Below are 17,909 nucleotides of genomic sequence, written 5' to 3'. Positions count from 1 at the left end.
ACCAACCTCTCGCCCACTGCGCCCGCTCACCAACCTCTCGCCCACTGCGCCCGCTCAGCAGCCGCCCAGTGCCCGCTCAGCACCCGAGAGCTGGCGAGAGCTGGCGAGAGCGGGCACGTCCCGGACAATCTGGTCAAAGGAATTGCACAACTGTATTTGCCCTAGAGGGGATGAGCAGGTTCAACCCTGACTGAGATTTACATTCGACTCCCATCATCCCTCCGGGGGTCGATAAAATGAGTACAGCTGTGTGTGCAAAATAAGCAATGGCTAGAATGTCGAATTTCCACCATTGGCTCAGGCATGTAAACAAGATTTGAAGACTGCCTCTCAACACTCATTTGAGCAGGAAAATCACCGACTTAGTGCAACGCATTTCACCTGGTGCAGTGTGTTAACCTGAGCACCGGGGAGACAAAGGCAGCCTGATACAGAGCCCTACATACCTCCCATTTTACGTGACGTTCTGGGCTTTAGGTGCTCGCTAACGGCACTCGCCCCTAGGACTTCCATATGTTTACATATCCTCTGCACCACGTCGACTCCAATACTGCAACGCTAACCTCTTAAGACAGTAAATCCAAGTGAAATAATATTAGCTATAAACACACACACACACAATGCATAATGCAGCTCCAGTGAATTAAGACTTGCGGCATTTAATTTAATTTAATGTTTTAATGGCGCCAATTACGGCAGTCAAATTGAACTGGGTGCCGGCCTGCATCTCAATTGGCACTCCCTGTGAAGTGAATGAACGTCCAGACCCATTCCCCGTTAAACGCAAATCAAAGTTGTCACATTCGTAATGCACTGCTCCGCATTCGGCCGCGGGAACAAAAGGGCCCACTTGGGACGGTTGTTAGAGAGCAAGCCGGAGAACGAACGCAGGCGTTCACGGCTCGGAGTAGACGCTCAACGTTCGGCGAGTCGATCGGTTTACGGCCGTCCGAATGTGGCACGTATTAGTCGGCTACCGACCCAGTAACCGAAGTCGTAAAAAAAAAATATTTAGAAGCGTCGGGTTTAACCGCGAAGACGCGGTTTCGTTTGAGATCACCGTTCGTCTGTCAAGTTGCATTTGTGTTTAATGTGGAGTGCGCTGCGCTCAGGGCAAATATATATTTTAAGCAGAGTTTATATCGTGTGTTTAAAAGCGAGAGAAGCCAAATGCCTCTCCGCACGAACGAGCGCACGTTGGGCTCTTCTCTGCGGCTGCTGCTGCTGCTGCTGCCCGCGTGAGCAGACCGAGCTGCAGCTCAGTAGCCCAAGCGGCTCGAGGGGTCCCAAACTCACGACACAACAGAGGTGGTGAAGACGGAGCAGCGTCTCGAAGCCCTGACGACGGTGCTCACAACACTTGGACTGCCAGCTATGGGGCCCGTTAGCCAGACGCGCAACATCTTAACACCTGTCACTGCACAAAAAAGGTTAAAGCCTTTTTTGAATTCAATATCTTGATACCGGCGAAAGGGTCATAGCTATGAATGCTCGACCCGAGCTATTTTAAACGCTTTGATGTTTGCATTGTCCTTGTGCCACTCACCGTTTATCAGCCTTTGGTCTACAGTACCGGTGAGACAATGCCATAAACCATGTCTCTGGTACAGGCTCATCATTTTCAAGTACAGTGCATACATTATCAAAGCATATTCATTTGCATGTTTCTTTTACCACAATTTAGCGTGGTAATTAGTGTTTATTTTTGTGTTTGAACATCTTAACACCTGTATTTAGGCCAGAAAAGCTAACTCCTTTTTTCTAAATCATTCAATAACACCCCAACCACAGCGCCACCCGGTGGGATAAACCAGCAAGCGACAAAATAAATCTCGCGCCACACAGCTTCGTGAACACCGAGCCCGCCGTGATCCCCATTCCCCCACGGACTGGGAAGGGTACGTATGTATGTTGGACTTCTTTCGCACCGTATTCAGCCAACCGCGCTAATGGGAGGTGCCGGGGGCAGGCGTGGCCACGCGTAGCCGCGCGTGGCTGCTCACATCTGTGGCCGTGTCCCAAATGCCGACTTCAGGAGGAGGTTGCAAAGTTAAAATCCTCGTCAAGGGTCGACTCGGCTTGTCGTCGACCCAATTTGTTGGAAGTCGCCGGTGATTGTCCTCAAACAAACAGGACCTCTGGTTTCCTCCCTCAAGGCTGCCAACGTCGACGCGTTCGCCCAGAGACGAGCGTGCAGTTTTGCGACCTCTCCGGCAGCCGCTCTTCAAGTGCAAGGAAGTGCGCCGCGCGCTGAAAATTCTGAACGCAAAATTTCTCCATGTCGCCACAAGACGCCGATAGCACGAATGGAATCGAGAGAGGGTGGGGGGAAACAATCAACAAGACAAATATGAGGTCACGTTGCCCTGAGCTAAGCGGGCAGAGGGCCTCTTCCACCCAGCGCTCCCTCAGCCCCGATTGCCAGTAAAGGGGCATTATGCGCAGGCACCGGCGCGGAAGGGAAGTGTCTGAAAAATCGGCTGGGCCCGGGGTCACGGCACCCACCACCCCTCCCCCCTGCACCAGCGGCTCTCGCGTGCGGCGCGGTAATGGTGATGGTGGTGATGGTGGTGATGGCGGTGGTGATGGCGGTGGCAGCGGAAGGGGATGAGGAGGGGAGACATCCCAGAGTCGAGTGTCAGGGACCGGGCAGACGGCCACGCGGGCTCGGGTGCAGGAAGCCACACGTGGTCACGTTTCCAACGCGAGCACCGCACGCGGCCGGTGCGTGCGCGTAGGTTCGTGCGGGCCTACGCGTCACAGTCGGCCCGTCTCGCTGTACGGACGAGCGCGAGGGGTGCGACCCCGTTCCATTGGCCGACGGTGGAAATTCCACATTCCTCTATCAGGGGATGCTAACCTCAAAAGGGGTTCGCAACAAGCTGATGGTTAGGAGCACACGTGACCGGGTGCTGCACACTCTCCGTAACAGTGCAGGTGGGAGGTGCGCTGTGCAGGAAGGAGAGGCCGGTGGAGATGGGGTTGGTGAACAAGACTTGCTCCCAGCAGGGAGACTCTGGCTATTTTGGCTTCATGATGGCCCACACAGAGTTTGTTTACAGGCTCGCGTTGTTTTTAATAGGCACACGAAACGTGTGGCTGGATATAGCGGGCTAAGTTTACGTGGATCTGCTTCAACGGGGCAGTCAGGTGCAGCGGTCGCAGCGTTCACTTCGGAGCCACAGTTCCTATGGGACAGTCATCGGATCATCTGGATGGAGAATTACCAAAGTGTCACGACCTGCTAGAACTTGGACATTACAAGAACCTTTTACATTATCTATATTAGACTGCCATCACACGTAGGTTTGGCAAAACAAATTCACCTTGCGAAACAAGAAGCACTTAAGAAGGTTTCTCAATCCAGGGCATATGAAATGTCACTGCAGTGATGAGTTTATATATAGATATATTATATATAGAGCTGACTATCGCAGTAGTTGCCCGATGGAAAGACTGCCCAATGTGGAATGTCCACCAGACACTCCAGTGAGAAGCAAGACATTTGGCTGTTGATTTTCCACCCAAGCCGTCTTTACATCTTTAGATTGAAAATAATTTTCTAAAGACCACAGCAACACCAAGCTGAACTCGGGTGCAGACTGAACACAGGGGCGAGCTCTCACTTTGCCTCCCAGAGCACAGCAGCAAAGTGAGGTTGGCGGTAGCCCGGTACGTCCGGCATGGTACGGGAATGGTGGTGGCCGGCACCACGTCTGTCCGCCAGCCCACAACCGTCTACGTGGTGATCTTCATGAGCAGCAATCGAACCCGAGTTGCCGGGTTCATCGCGCAAGGTGCCGACCGCTACACTGCCGTGTGTGTCCACACAGACACACACACGTGTACAGACACACACACACGTGTACAGACACACACACACGTGTACAGACACACACACACGTGTACAGACACAATACCTTGCACTTGCCCCTGCCCATTGCCCCAGGCTGGGCGTCAGCGACTTTCCAACACAGCGCCGTTGCTCTCTCTTCAGTGAGCCTCCGCGCAGTGCCGGCGGCGTCTCCTCTAAAGCTCACGGCTAAATGAACCCCCCCCCGCCCTCCCCCCCGTCGCTCGTGAGACGAGCAGGCGAGAGGGGTAGGGAGCGAGCGAGCGAGCGAGCGAGGGAGGGAGACTTGTGTCACTCGAGAGCCCGATGGAGAATTCCGCAAAGGTTTATTTTCGAGCCCCGCCGCCGTCCAACGGCTCGCTCGGCCCGCGCGGCTCTGCGGCTCTGCCCGGAGGAGCCGCCTCGTTCCACTCCGCGCTGCTCGTGCACGCGAGTGGGGGGTGCTGGCGGCGACGAGACACGAGCGGTAGGGGATGTCCACAGCAACACAATACAGGGTACGGGTTCCTTCAGCACGTACGCAAAGCATGCGCGCCGAAACTCAACTCGGGCGTCTCCACGCTCAATCGCCACCGGCCAGTGCTCGATTATTACCCAGTAGGAAAGTTAAGGAGCTTTAGACACTTTAACAACGCGATCAAGATCAAGAGGACGTCACGGCCAAAGCCGTTGTTGACGCCACCAGATCTCGTTATCGCTCCCTTCCTTCTGCCAGATTCCGCAGCTGTCACAGTTGACAGCCGGTCTCGAGGAACAATTCCCGGCCCTTGCTCAACGAACCGCTGGGCGCGCGACCGATCTCGGCGGGACCGATCTCACAGTCGACACAAACGCATTTGGTGAAAACTCCGTTCAAATGTTTTGCGTTGTCGGAGCAAGAATCACTGCAGGAATGTTCGCATGCGTAACGGGGACTTCTATTACTGGCTCCGCTTGGCAACGGAGGGCGTGTTTGTCAGCATGTGTGCGTGCGTTCGTGTGTGCTGCCAGCATAGCATACTGGCATGGCACAGACGTCCCCTATTCATAGCGCAAACGCAGTGCCTTCAAGTGCATTCAGTTCATTTCTGAAATGCCACGATAATCATAGCTCAAAGGCAAAAAGACAACTCTCATGGCTTCTGAATGTACAGCATCTAACAATTCGGCTTTTGCAATAGCGGAATGGATTTTTTTTACGGACGTAATATCGTTCGAAAGAATAGAGAGATCAGCTTCAGTGTAAAGAGCTTGGTGCCCGCGGCTCGGCGCGTCTGTGATACTGCACACGGGCGGCGGGCGGAGAACCGGATTATCAAAAAAACCACAAGCGGCTGTGCCCGAGGTGCCTCAATAGAAGCGCATCTCAAGACTCTTACACGCGCGTGCAGAGGAAGCTGAACATCCCAAGGCAGGAGAGAGGAAACGATACAAAAGCCCAAAATGATGATGAAGGAGGGAGGGTGGCCGAGAGGCATCGCAGCAGCACCCAGAGCCACGACAAAGGGAAGCCGTGGCTCTAAGATGTTCGAATCAAACTTAAGAGGCCACCAGGTGTAATATAGCCATCGGAATTATGGTTGTTTTCCCAAACTAGAATTGTTTTTATAAATGTCTAGAGTAAGTAGGGTGGAGCAGTGGCAAGGCAGTTAGCACGCTGCACTATGAACTTAGCGACCTGGGTTTGAGTCCCGGTCGTGGCTAACATGGGAAACGTCACCAGAACGGTGTCCCCCCTCCCCCCTCCACGTGCTCAAACGAGCCACGAGGGGCACGGCGTGCCGCGGCCTTCGTCCGGCAGCAGACATTTTGCTCTCGATAATGCAGTGCTACTCGTCTCATTCAGCGCCTTACGACAACGGCACTTGTGAAATGTGGCAGCAGGAAGCGATGACAACAGCATTGGCCGCGATGACCTCTTGCCCTCATCTTTCATTTCAGGCGAGCGATCGTGACACTCATGGTCAGTTCTGCCAGGAAGGAATAGAAACTCAGCGATGTCCAAAAGTTAACGTCTCGAAGGCAAGCCAAGAATACCGGATGATGCTCACCTCCACTAGTGAACCCGAGTCAGCGATGGAAATCGTTATCGCAATAGCGCTCCTGCAGAGCATAGATAAAAGGACAACTGTATCTTTGTGTGTTTTTTTAAATGTCCAGCACGTGACCTTTTCATTGTCATCGCCAGCGACATGTCTATCAGCCACTTGGTCGCAGGCACGCACGCTCCGGCAGAACCTGGCGCTCAGGCCGCTGCGTCGATGCGCCCCGCCACACGCACGCTGCGCACGGCCGGCTCGAGCGTCGTCAGAGTGGTCCGCACTGAAGTGGTCCGCACAGGTTCACCTCCTGCTGCAGCTGCCCGCTACGCCGTCTGCGGAGATTTACCAACGGTTTCCCCGGTAAGCTACTGCTTGCCTTAAGGGGTGGGTATTGCCCTAGGGGTGCTACGATATGAGGCATCGAGAGATGGACCGAAAAATATAACTGGAATAGGAACTTTGAGTAAGCATGGACGCAGAGTTGATGGGGCGCCAAATGGCCGGATGAAAACATCTAAAACATGACTGCTGCCCGTTACCAACGGGAACGTGAACAAGCAGGCCAACACGTCTCCTTCACATACCCCCAGCTACGTCAACTAAAATAATTAAGTATTTATTGCGCGACCTATTATTAAATCAGCCGCACAGCCTTGTGGGAGTGCCAGAGTTTCAGCAACATTGATTCAAGACACGCAAACTCGGGAACCGGTTTCGACACACAGTGTCTCATCATCAGTCGGGCTTGCTTTAATCAATGCTGGTCAACGGCTGATCGTGCACGGAAGGATGCTCCTTCTCTTGACGCTATGGTGCCCTAGTTCGACGCGAAATTCTATGAAACAGAACTCATGATAACCAATTAGCGTCGCTGTTGTTAAAGGTGATCGCCCATCCAGGCGCTATCCGGGCTTAACCCTGCCGAGCTGTCGATGCCCGAATAGATACACTGACCAGCACGCGGAACTTTGATGATTACAACAGCATTGTCAGCCGATTCTAGAATTACAATTACACTACGATTGCATTTCGCTACGAAAGACAGAACTGCAGTTGTAATTGAGTCCCGGTCAGACACGCACACACACGGTGCTGGGTTTCCATTACAAAAACACACAAGACCACCTTGACCACAATGGGTGCCATTCAATTCGGGTCTTCTTGAACACCGGCCACTTACGCACTGCATGGTCCCAAGTTTGGCATTAAATGACACCAGCTGGGGCCAAGCAAGCCCCATTCGTTACGCTGGTGTTTGTCAACAGCACGTGTTCTCAGAACCTATTCTTTGGTTTCACAATACAGCCAGAAGTGAGTAACATTTAACCACTTGTGAGCCACCAATTGTCAGAAACACGACACCAAAAGCCGGACAATCATAAAGGGTTTGTACATTGTATAGGATGGCTACAAAAACGACACCTCCTTGCAGAATATCGGCCACACGCAAGAGCAGCAAGACAAATATAAATTCTATTTTTTTAAATAAATATACACGTTTCATGAAACGGTACTATAAACGAACACAGGTTTTATTTTTAACCGACATGTGACGCGATCTTCACCAACTCGTACTGACCAGCATGGTGAAGTATGGTCAATCTCGCCTCCACAACTAACACGGCACGGGGGAAGACATCTTCATCCCCCAGCGCACTGACAAAGAGGCCTCAACAACTTCTCGCACGGAGTGACTTCTCCAATCCCATGCAGACAGCCGGAGAGAGACAGAGAGAGGGACGGGGGAGAAGGGAGACATCAGCGGACCGAGAAGACAATGATGTCACCTCTCAAGTTTCCCCCAGCGGCGGTGGCGTCGAGTGAGCGGCCAGCCCCGTGCCCAGAGCACATCAGGGGCGCTGTGCACGCGGCGCGACGACTCGGACCGGCACCACCACCACCGCCGTCGCCGCACCAACGCCGAGACCGCCCGCGCGCTGTCTCCCCCCACCCACGCGCGAGCCGCGTCGAGGCGCCAGGCACCACCGAGTGGGGCGGCAGGTGGATCGAGCTGCTTCTGCTGCTGCTATTGTCTCACCTGGCTGCAGCCAGACTGGTCCGTGCACCTGCGACTGGCAGGACTGTATGCACGAGGTGGTGGAGGGGGTGGAGGGGGGGGAGGGGCATTGTTGCCACCGCTGCTCATTGGGGCGCACGGCCTCGAAGCCAGGCGAGGTAACGTTGTCAAAGGTGAGACGATCGGGGCTGAAACAATGCCCGGCGTGCCCATGAAGGTTCCTGCTTCGTTGCCGTCTGCCCGCCCAGTTGCGTCCCGAGTGCGCTCCCGGCGTCGTGCCCTCGAGACGGCAGACATTCCCCTAGAGACGGGAGACATTCCCCTAGAGACGGGAGACATTGCCCTCGAGACAGGAGACATTCCCCTCAAGACGGGAGACATTCCCCTAGAGACGTGAGACATTCCCCTCGAGACGGGAGACATTCCCCTCGAGACGGGAGACATTCCCCTCGAGACGGCAGACATTCCCCTAGAGACGGGAGACATTCCCCTCGAGACGGCAGACATTCCCCTAGAGACGGGAGACATTCCCCTAGAGACGGGAGACATTCCCCTAGAGACGGGAGACATTCCCCTCGAGACAGGAGACATTCCCCTCAAGACGGGAGACATTCCCCTAGAGACGTGAGACATTCCCCTCGAGACGGGAGACATTCCCCTCGAGACGGGAGACATTCCCCTAGAGACGGGAGACATTCCCCTCGAGACGGGAGACATTCCCCTAGAGACGTGAGACATTCCCCTCGAGACGGGAGACATTCCCCTAGAGACGGGAGACATTCCCCTAGAGACGGGAGACATTCCCCTCGAGACAGGAGACATTCCCCTCAAGACGGGAGACATTCCCCTAGAGACGTGAGACATTCCCCTCGAGACGGGAGACATTCCCCTCGAGACGGGAGACATTCCCCTAGAGACGGGAGACATTCCCCTCGAGACGGGAGACATTCCCCTAGAGACGTGAGACATTCCCCTCGAGACGGGAGACATTCCCCTAGAGACGGGAGACATTCCCCTAGAGACGGGAGACATTCCCCTCAAGACGGGAGACATTCCCCTAGAGACGGGAGACATTCCCCTCGAGACAGGAGACATTCCCCTCGAGACGGGAGACATTCCCCTAGAGACGGGAGACATTCCCCTAGAGACGGAAGACATTCCCCTAGAGACGGGAGACATTCCCCTCGAGACGGGAGACATTCCCCTAGAGACGGGAGACATTCCCCTAGAGACGGGAGACATTCCCCTCGAGACGCGAGACATTCCCCTAGAGACGGAAGACATTCCCCTAGAGACGGGAGACATTCCCCTAGAGACGGAAGACATTCCCCTAGAGACGGGAGACATTCCCCTAGAGACGGGAGACATTCCCTTAGAGACGGGAGACATTCCCCTCGAGACGGGAGACATTCCCCTAGAGACGGGAGACATTCCCCTCGAGACGGGAGACATTCCCCTAGAGACGGGAGACATTCCCCTCGAAACGGGAGACATTCCCCTCGAGACGGGAGACATTCCCCTAGAGACGGGAGACATTCCCCTAGAGACGGGAGACATTCCCCTAGAGACGGGAGACATTCCCCTCGAGACGCGAGACATTCCCCTCGAGACGGGAGACATTCCCCTAGAGACGGGAGACAGACCCCTAGAGACGGGAGACAGACCCCTAGAGACGGGAGACATTCCCCTAGAGACGCGAGACATTCCCCTCGAGACGGGAGACATTCCCCTAGAGACGGGAGACATTCCCCTAGAGACGGGAGACATTCCCCTCGAGACGGGAGACATTCCCCTAGAGACGGGAGACAGACCCCTAGAGACGGGAGACAGACCCCTAGAGACGGGAGACATTCCCCTAGAGACGCGAGACATTCCCCTCGAGACGGGAGACATTCCCCTCGTGAAGTCTCGCAGTGAACAACGGGGACATTCCAACCTCGCGCCAGAGCCGCTCCCGCGTGGTGACGTCACAGGGGTATCTTCTTTGGTTCTTTCGGTAAAGTCACGTAGAATGAGAATAAAATAATAAATTGATAAAATAAAATAACACAATATTCTCACGACGTTTCGGCCACAACACAAGCGGCCTTCATCAGGTGAAGGGACGAGACTGTCTGGTAGGAAGCGCTGTCCTACCAGACAGTCTCGTCCCTTCACCTGATGAAGGCCGCTTGTGTTGTGGCCGAAACGTCGTGAGAATATTATTGTGTTATTTTATTTTATCAATTTATTATTTTATTCTCATTCTACGTGACTTTACCGAAAGAACCAAAGAAGATGAATCATTGCAGTCACGAAAGCTTTAAATCGAAAAAGTCACAGGGGTACTTGTGACGAGGCCACGTGGGCCGTCCCTGCGCCGGCGCTCGCGAGTCACGCGGCGCGTGCGGGTAGCACGCGGTGATCGCCAGCGATTGTGTCAACAAGCTCAAGACGGTCGCAAGTCACGCTGCCTCGTGACGAACATGAATCTGTGATGAGGGTTTTGCTAGATTTGAAGCTTTCGTGACTGCAGGAATCCATACTCTCTGGTTCTTTCGGTAAAGTCACGTCGGTATAAAATAAAATAAAAAAATGTATTTGATTCATTTTAAACTTACGTGACTTTACTGAAAGAACCAGAGTATAGGGTTTTGGCGAATGATCCTCCTGCAAAGCGCATAAAACGCACAGTGTTTGTTTAGTCCTCCTAGCGGGTGTGATGACCAAATTGTCCCCCCCCCCCACCAATATTGTCCCGATTGTGCTGTCTGCAACGTGTCACAAACTCGCAATCCTCCTGAACGCTCGCTTTACAGAGCGGTGCGACCCTTTGTGTTGGAGAACAGCCCACAGAAGTTGATATCGCAGAGCCACCCCTGAGATCTCTGCAAGTGAATTTTGCTCCACGCAGTTACAGGGCAGCACTTTCCCACCCGCGCTCTGCACATGAGAGTAATAATGTTCGTCGCGTGACAGTGAACTTAAATTTTGCCAAATTTGGCGCAGAACCAAATTTAGAGTGATGTCATTGCTGACTAGGCTCAGAACATCAACTCACTGCACTTCAGAACCCGGTTTAGCCACAGGATTCGATCCCAGCATCCGAGGTGTGCCAGCTTAAGTGCCCTGACCCGGCCACCTAACCCAACAAACGCGTTGATGATGTATTCGCCGTGCGGCCATGAGTAATAGTGTTGAGACCAACAACAACTGATTTTCAATCCGGCAGGACCCCTCCTGAAAAAGTGTCTGGCACTCAGCGAGGCTCTACTTGGGCAAAGAAACAGCGGAGATTTTAATCCCCAAATATCATCACCACGGGCGGGATTGGAGATCGCCCCGAGCGCCGGGTGCGGTCCAACTTCCAGCTGTTGGGAGCCGACTCCCTGCCCAGAATAACCCAGCACGGCCCCCCACCCCACCATCGGGTGCAGCCCCCCCCCACCCAGCACAGCATAGACGCCGCAACCAAAACAACCGCCCTGGGCCCTGCGAAGCTCTCGTTCCCAGGCTGCCTGTGGCGGCTACGGCGGCCACCCCAGACATGAGCACGGCTGATGCACGCGCCTCCGGGGAAAACGCTCCCAGCTCTGTTCGTCATCGGCAGTTTGCAGACCACGTCCGTGGGTCAAATCGTTTTCTCTTACTCTGACCGACCGTATCCGGCGAGTGGGGCGGGGTGGGAGCGCAGCCGCTGGCGCTCTGCGCTACAAACCTGGCGACGTGAGTTCGATCGCTGACCGAGGCTGACACCAGTGGCAGCGAGCCTCGATTCCAGAGGCTTTGGAAGTGCAGTTGGTGGATCGGGCAGGGTTGCACAAGCTGTCAACTGGGCTCTGAAGTCACCGTGAGATAGGCAGTGTAGCAAGTGGCTCCTTGCACCACCTACGCTTCCTATTGAACGTCATCTCCCTTATTCTTGGTTCTTTCGGTAAAGTCACGTAGAAGGGAAACAATAAAATAGAAATATAAAACAATAAAATTATCACGACGTTTCGACTGCAACACAAGAAATCATCATCAGGTGCGAAAACCACAGCAAGAAAATTTGAAAAAAGTGGCGGGTTTTTTTTTACGTTTTTTGTATGGGTTTCTCCAGTAACTGAAAAACCAGCGATACAAAACTTGTTCACGGCCAAATATCCCAAAGCAAAACCCTCCTTATAAAGCGTTTTCAGACTCACCGAGGCTTTACATAAATCAAGGAAAACCTACGTTATATTTATTTACTTCGCTGTGCTATTCTCGAAGTCGTGTCACGGAACGTTCTTCTGGCGCTCCCTCAGTTGGGCAGAGCCTCACGGCACTTTGGGAGACGGTCCAAAGTTGATGACGCAACACGGCAGCATCTGGAGTCACTTCCATCGGCCCCTATCGACAAACCCGAGACAACGCTCCTCGATGCTCCTTGCCCGGCGGTCCGCGACGTTCCCTCAACTCACGATGGATGCTTGGCCAGGTTTCAATCGCGGCCATGGTGGACGACCGAGCTCATCGTCCCGCCAAGCGATAAGTCATCAGCGGTTGCCAAACGGGAGCCCTGCCCCAGCCGCTCGTAGAGACGTGGACGCTCTTCCAACATCGGCCCGGGGCTGTCGACAGAGACGAGCGTCGCTCCGCGCGTGTTAAAACGTGGGGCTGGGGGGGGGAGACGTCGTGAGTCTGAGACGTCACACGACGCCCGTACCCTTGCGCTCCCCTCCGTCTCCAAGGCCATCCGCTTCGCATCAGAGGCCGGGCGTAGCACGCCGGCACGCGCAGGTGCGGCCCGCTCGTCAATCCACCGCTGGAGGAGAGCCACCCCGCGCCGTGCAGGCAGCGAGGGTAATTTGACCATACTTCACCACGCCGGTCGGTGCGGGTTCGTGAAGATGTGGGGGGGGGTGGAGTTCAGAACGAGTGGATTTGCCGCTGCGCTCTATGACACCTGCGACCGCACGCACGCACGCACGCACGTGAACCTGCGTGCGTGCGTGCGTGGTGTCACAAACGCCGCAGCGGATGAACGGGTTGCCGAGAACGGAGGCACGGCCAGAGCTACGCGGGGCGCGGACAGTGGGCGGCGGAACTCGACGCGCGCCACGCCGCACGCGGGAACGAGCCGCCGGCGCGGCCTACAGCTGCGTGGCCCTCATGGGGACACGGGCCTGCTCACCACAAAAACACAGAGTGGATCGGCGACGCAACTACTGGCGTCCACTTTTAAAGGGGTGTTTTGCATATTGCCATCTTCCGCCATCTGCACGTTCCGCAGCACTTGAGCTCCGCACCATCATGGCCAGCTGCAGTTTGTTGTTGTTACGTCCTTACCCACCCCGACAGGATAGCTGTCAAAAAGAGCTTAATAGCTCATCGGATTCCTCCGGTATAAATAAATATTGTGATTCTCATGAGAGGCCACACCTCTTTGTGATCAGGCTCCATCTCGTCCTCGTTCTGCTCCGCACCTTTCCTTTTTAGGCCCCGCCCCTCCTTCTTTAGGCCCCGCCTCTTTCTGTCTAGGCCCCGCCCCTTGCTCCAAACACAGGGTAGGGCTCGTTTGTATCGTGATGGGGATTGTGCACAGCGGTAGGGGTCGTGGTGGGTGGAGACGGTAGGGGTTGTGGTGGGTGGAGACACAAGGTGGGGGTGGGTAGAGACGGTAGGGGTTATGGTGGGTGGAGACACGAGGTGGGGGTGGGTAGAGACGGTAGGGGTCGTGGTGGGTGGAGACACGAGGTGGCGGTGGGTAGAGACGGTAGGGGTCGTGGTGGGTGGAGACACGAGGTGGGGGTGGGTAGAGACGGTAGGGGTCGTGGTGGGTGGAGACACGAGGTGGGGGTGGGTAGAGACGGTAGGGGTTATGGTGGGTGGAAACGGTAGGGATTGTGGTGGGTGGAGACACGAGGTGTGGGTGAGTAGAGACGGTAGGGGTCGTGGTGGGTAGAGACACGTGGGGGTGGGTAGAGACGGTAGGGGTCGTGGTGGGTGGAGACACGAGATGGGGGTGGGTAGAGACGGTAGGGGTCGTGGTGGGTGGAGACACGAGGTGGGGGTGGGTAGAGACGGTAGGGGTCGTGGTGGGTAGAGACACGAGGTGGGGGTGGGTAGAGACGGTAGGGGTCGTGGTGGGTAGAGACACAAGGTGAGGGTGGGTAGAGACGGTAGGGGTCATGGTGGGTAGAGACACGAAGTGGGGGTGGGTAGAGACGGTAGGGGTCGTGGTGGGTAGAGACGGTAGGGGTCGTGGTGGGTAGAGACACGAGGTGGGGGTGGGTAGAGACGGTAGGGGTCGTGGTGGGTGGAGACATGAGGTGTGGGTGGGTAGAGACGGTAGGGGTCGTGGTGGGTAGAGACACGAGGTGGGGGTGGGTAGAGACGGTAGGGGTCGTAGTGGGTGGAGACACGAGGTGTGGGTGGGTAGAGACGGTAGTGGTCGTGGTGGGTAGAGACACGAGGTGGGGGTGGGTAGAGACGGTAGGGGTCGTGGTGGGTAGAGACACGCGGTGGGGGTGGGTAGAGACGGTAGGGGTCGTGGTGGGTGGAGACACGAGGTGTGGGTGGGTAGAGACGGCAGGGGTCGTGGTGGGTAGAGACACGAGGTGTGGGTGGGTAGAGACGGTAGTGGTCGTGGTGGGTAGAGACACGAGGTGGGGGTGGGTAGAGACGGTAGGGGTCGTGGTGGGTGGAGACACGAGGTGTGGGTGGGTAGAGACGGTAGTGGTCGTGGTGGGTAGAGACACGAGGTGGGGGTGGTTAGAGACGGTAGGGGTCGTGGTGGGTGGAGACACGAGGTGGGGGTGGGTAGAGACGGTAGGGGTCGTGGTGGGTTGGCTTCACAGTGAGACAAATCCCTCTAAGAGCAGCAATACAACAATAACAGCCATCGTCTTCAAAGTCACACACAAATGGTGACTTACAACCCATTGAACCCAGAGTCGAGTCAAGAGGCGACTGAGCATTGCCTCTTTAGTTGGTGTCTCTCCACTGGCACCCAGATTCCACCCTCCTATGGCAAGGGGCAGTTTCGTCATCTGATAACCATTGTTGACTTCCCACAAAGGGTGCTATTTTGTCGACCTAGACTGATATTAAACGACTGTCAGTGATGCACTATAACCACAGAGCCAGCCAGCCGCAGCGTCCTGTGTTCCGAAATCCACGCATAATCAACTTGAACGGGTGGAATGGTCACGCTATTCAGTGATTCTAGGAACGGTGATTTACTAATTTCTCAGTATTCTGTAAAAAAATAAACTCCGGACTAATATTAGTCTTTGAATTCCTTAGCATATGTCGCTACTAAAGTGATTTAGTTCTTTTTTTACAGAAGCTCACTACTGAGTGGGTTTGCACCCCACGAGTTCGAGTCCCACCCCAGGGGCTTGGTGATTTTGGCAGAGAATTACTAAAGCATGCTGACTGCTGTAAAATGCACCTCAAAGACCGTGCACAGCACAGTGCACAAGAGTTATCAACTGCGCTCCAGTGAATAACCCAAATTAAAAGGTTTAAAATATTAACTTTAAATCGCACAACACCAGTGGCAATTGGTAGCTCAATGTGGCCCGAGGTTAACTCAGCCTGAGATGAGTACCCGGCACGTGTTGGTCGATACCCACGACGGGGAAACAGGCGGTGCGATGCCCGCACTGGTTCGTGTGCGAGGCTGGTGACAATAAGAGATGCTCGCTAACCTCACACTCTCCTACCCGCTGTAAGGCTTCGGAGGGAATCGTGGTCTTGGTATAAGACGGAGCTTTGGTGTAGTGGTCCCAATGCGTTTGTGCAGTTTTGATGTTTCAATTTGTGCTCATATTAATGTCATCGTTTTGCCGGAATATTATCTAAATTCTCGCAAATATTAAAACAAAAACTCACAATAACCTATCACGTTGGCATTTTACTGCGTCAAAAATTCTGATAACTCTTAGTGCTCCGTATACAGGAGGATTGTGAGAAGAGCGCGAAAATGACAGATGTATCTTATTTCCCATTGCAGAGCAGCGAGTGCTCTCCTACCACGAACAATAACAATGATTGAATCATAGTAATCATCGTAATCTGACTGACGCAGCTGTCGCTGAGAGAGACTGCAGTGAAACGGCGGCCTGGTGTGCACCACTGCTACCGTGACAGCTCCCTCTGCAGACAGACATGCATTCCCACCCACAGCCGTGCGTGTGCGTGTGCATGCATGTGCATGCGTGTGCGTGTGTGCGCGCGTAGCACATGTGTGGAACGGTAGTGTAGGGGTTAGCGCGCGGCACTAGTTCGATTCCCACTGACGGCCAATACCCGTGACGATTATCTGAACCGGTTCTGGGCCTCCCCTAGATCGACTCAGCCTCAAATCAGTACCTGGTACCCTGTGTAAACATTGCAACTAGGGAGACAAAGGCGGCCTGGCGTGGTGCTGCCCATCCACCCCCCTCGCGTGCCGTGCCGGCTTTCATTGGTGGCACTTGCTAACAGCACTTTCCCCAACGGTCTGGTAAGGCTACACGGAGGACCTTTGTCTTCGTAGCACGTGTGTCATCTATGAATAACCCGCGATGAGACTCGGGCCTCGTGGCACTGCAGGAGCGAAGCCCGCCAACTGCTCCGTGTAGACGACGACTCTCCCCACCGAGTTCCTCCGACTCCTCCTCGGAGTGGAAGATGGCAGCAGCCTCCGGGCGGCCCCACTCTGTTGTCGAGCGAGACATCACAACGAATGCCTCCGACGCGGCGACCGAAAATCGATCGTCGATCTCCCGGTGTCCGGAGCAACAACAACAACAACAACGCACGAACCGACCACCGCGACGGACTCACAGCGCCGCTGTTGAGCGGTCGGCACGGCGACGCGTGGTCCGCTAACGCACTCGCAGAGTCCTCCGTGGGACTACGTTTGGCTCTACCAGTCGTCGACTTTATGAATGAATCATAAGTATCCTAAAAAGTGATACTTATGATGAAAGTACAACTGCATATTTGTATATTGAATAGCCATTTTTTCAACTTAATTTTTAAAACATCGTTGGTGGCACCATGAATGTGCAATGTACAATCCACATTCCCATGGCTCGAACCAGTTTGCTATTAGGACAACTGTATTTTAAATATATTTTTCCAAAATTTTTCCGATTGTCCTATCGGTGTCATGCCAAGAGAAAAAGTAACCGTTCGGATCTCTCTCAGAGCAGAGCGATTTCTCGTGTTAGAGAAGAGCCCACGGAAGTAGACATTGCGTAACTACCTCTGAGATCCCTTCGAATTTTGTTCAACACAGTCAAGGGCAGCACCTTCCCACCCACTCTGACATTTGAGAGAAATTATCGATGCATGACAGTCACACTGATATTTCATTCTCAGAGACGGGATTCAGCCACATTAGGTGCAAAACTACATTGAACGTGATTTATTTAGTGCAGACTTTTGATGATCAGGCTGAGACCATCAACTCACCGCCTCGAAAACCCGATTTGATCACAGCGGCTGCAACCTTGATTTGAACCCAGCTCCTCAGCGGTTGCCGAGTCAGCGCTCTGTCGGCCGGGTCTCCCTGGCCACCCCGAAACCAATCGGTGTTGACGTTCCACAGAGTGGTGCTGATTTTATCGATCCCAGCACGAGAATGGACCGAGTCGATTTAAACTCGCGACGATCCGACTGAACGCCATGCCACAGAGCCGGCTTCCTGGCGTAGCGCACCGGCGAGCCACGGTGCACCGATTCACCGATTCCAGTCAACCCTTTCGCTCAGCGTGCCGCACACGCACCGTGTACGTAATCATCCCATTCGTATCCATGTCACCGCCCCATAAGCAATGGGTTCGCATGACCCCCGAGCTGCCACTAGAGGCCGCTGGGTTCACACCAAGAGAACAAAAAGGAATGCGTTCTTGATTCGAATTGCAGCCCCGAATCAAGGCCATTCATCGAATTACCTACCGTTTATAGCCCTGAACCAGCGGTGGAAATTCCACGTTCTTGTGGTGGAAGTCAATCACACCAATATTTTAAACAAAACTGCTATGGCTGTTGATCGTCATCGCTGTCATCAACGTCACAT

General features: G+C 54.3%; 1 protein-coding gene across 6 annotated transcripts in view; it reads right to left on the bottom strand.

Annotated features, from left to right (window-relative positions):
- Positions 1-17,909, bottom strand: part of LOC116949426 (FERM domain-containing protein 4B-like) — a 138,172-nt gene that overhangs the window by 111,426 nt on the left and 8,837 nt on the right. The window contains exon 1 of one of the 6 annotated variants that reach the window (XM_076071994.1): positions 7,913-8,035. The exons of 1 other annotated variant lie outside the window; for it this stretch is intronic. In XM_076071994.1, coding sequence (XP_075928109.1) covers positions 7,913-8,020 — 108 coding nt within the window. In that variant the 5' untranslated portion in view covers positions 8,021-8,035. Of the gene's footprint in view, positions 1-3,920; positions 4,030-7,453; positions 7,585-7,661; positions 7,878-7,912; positions 8,036-17,909 lie in introns of those variants that run through there. 4 more of the 6 variants (XM_032966759.2, XM_032966757.2, XM_076071993.1 and 1 more) reach the window with 4 other exon arrangements.

This window comes from Petromyzon marinus, chromosome 36, assembly GCF_048934315.1.
Source record: "Petromyzon marinus isolate PM22_M1 ecotype Great Lakes invasive population chromosome 36, UKy_Petmar_22M1.pri1.0, whole genome shotgun sequence".
NCBI lineage: Eukaryota > Metazoa > Chordata > Hyperoartia > Petromyzontiformes > Petromyzontidae > Petromyzon > Petromyzon marinus.
The sequence above is the reverse complement of the archived record's forward strand: the minus strand, read 5'-3'. Positions and strand labels throughout refer to the sequence as shown.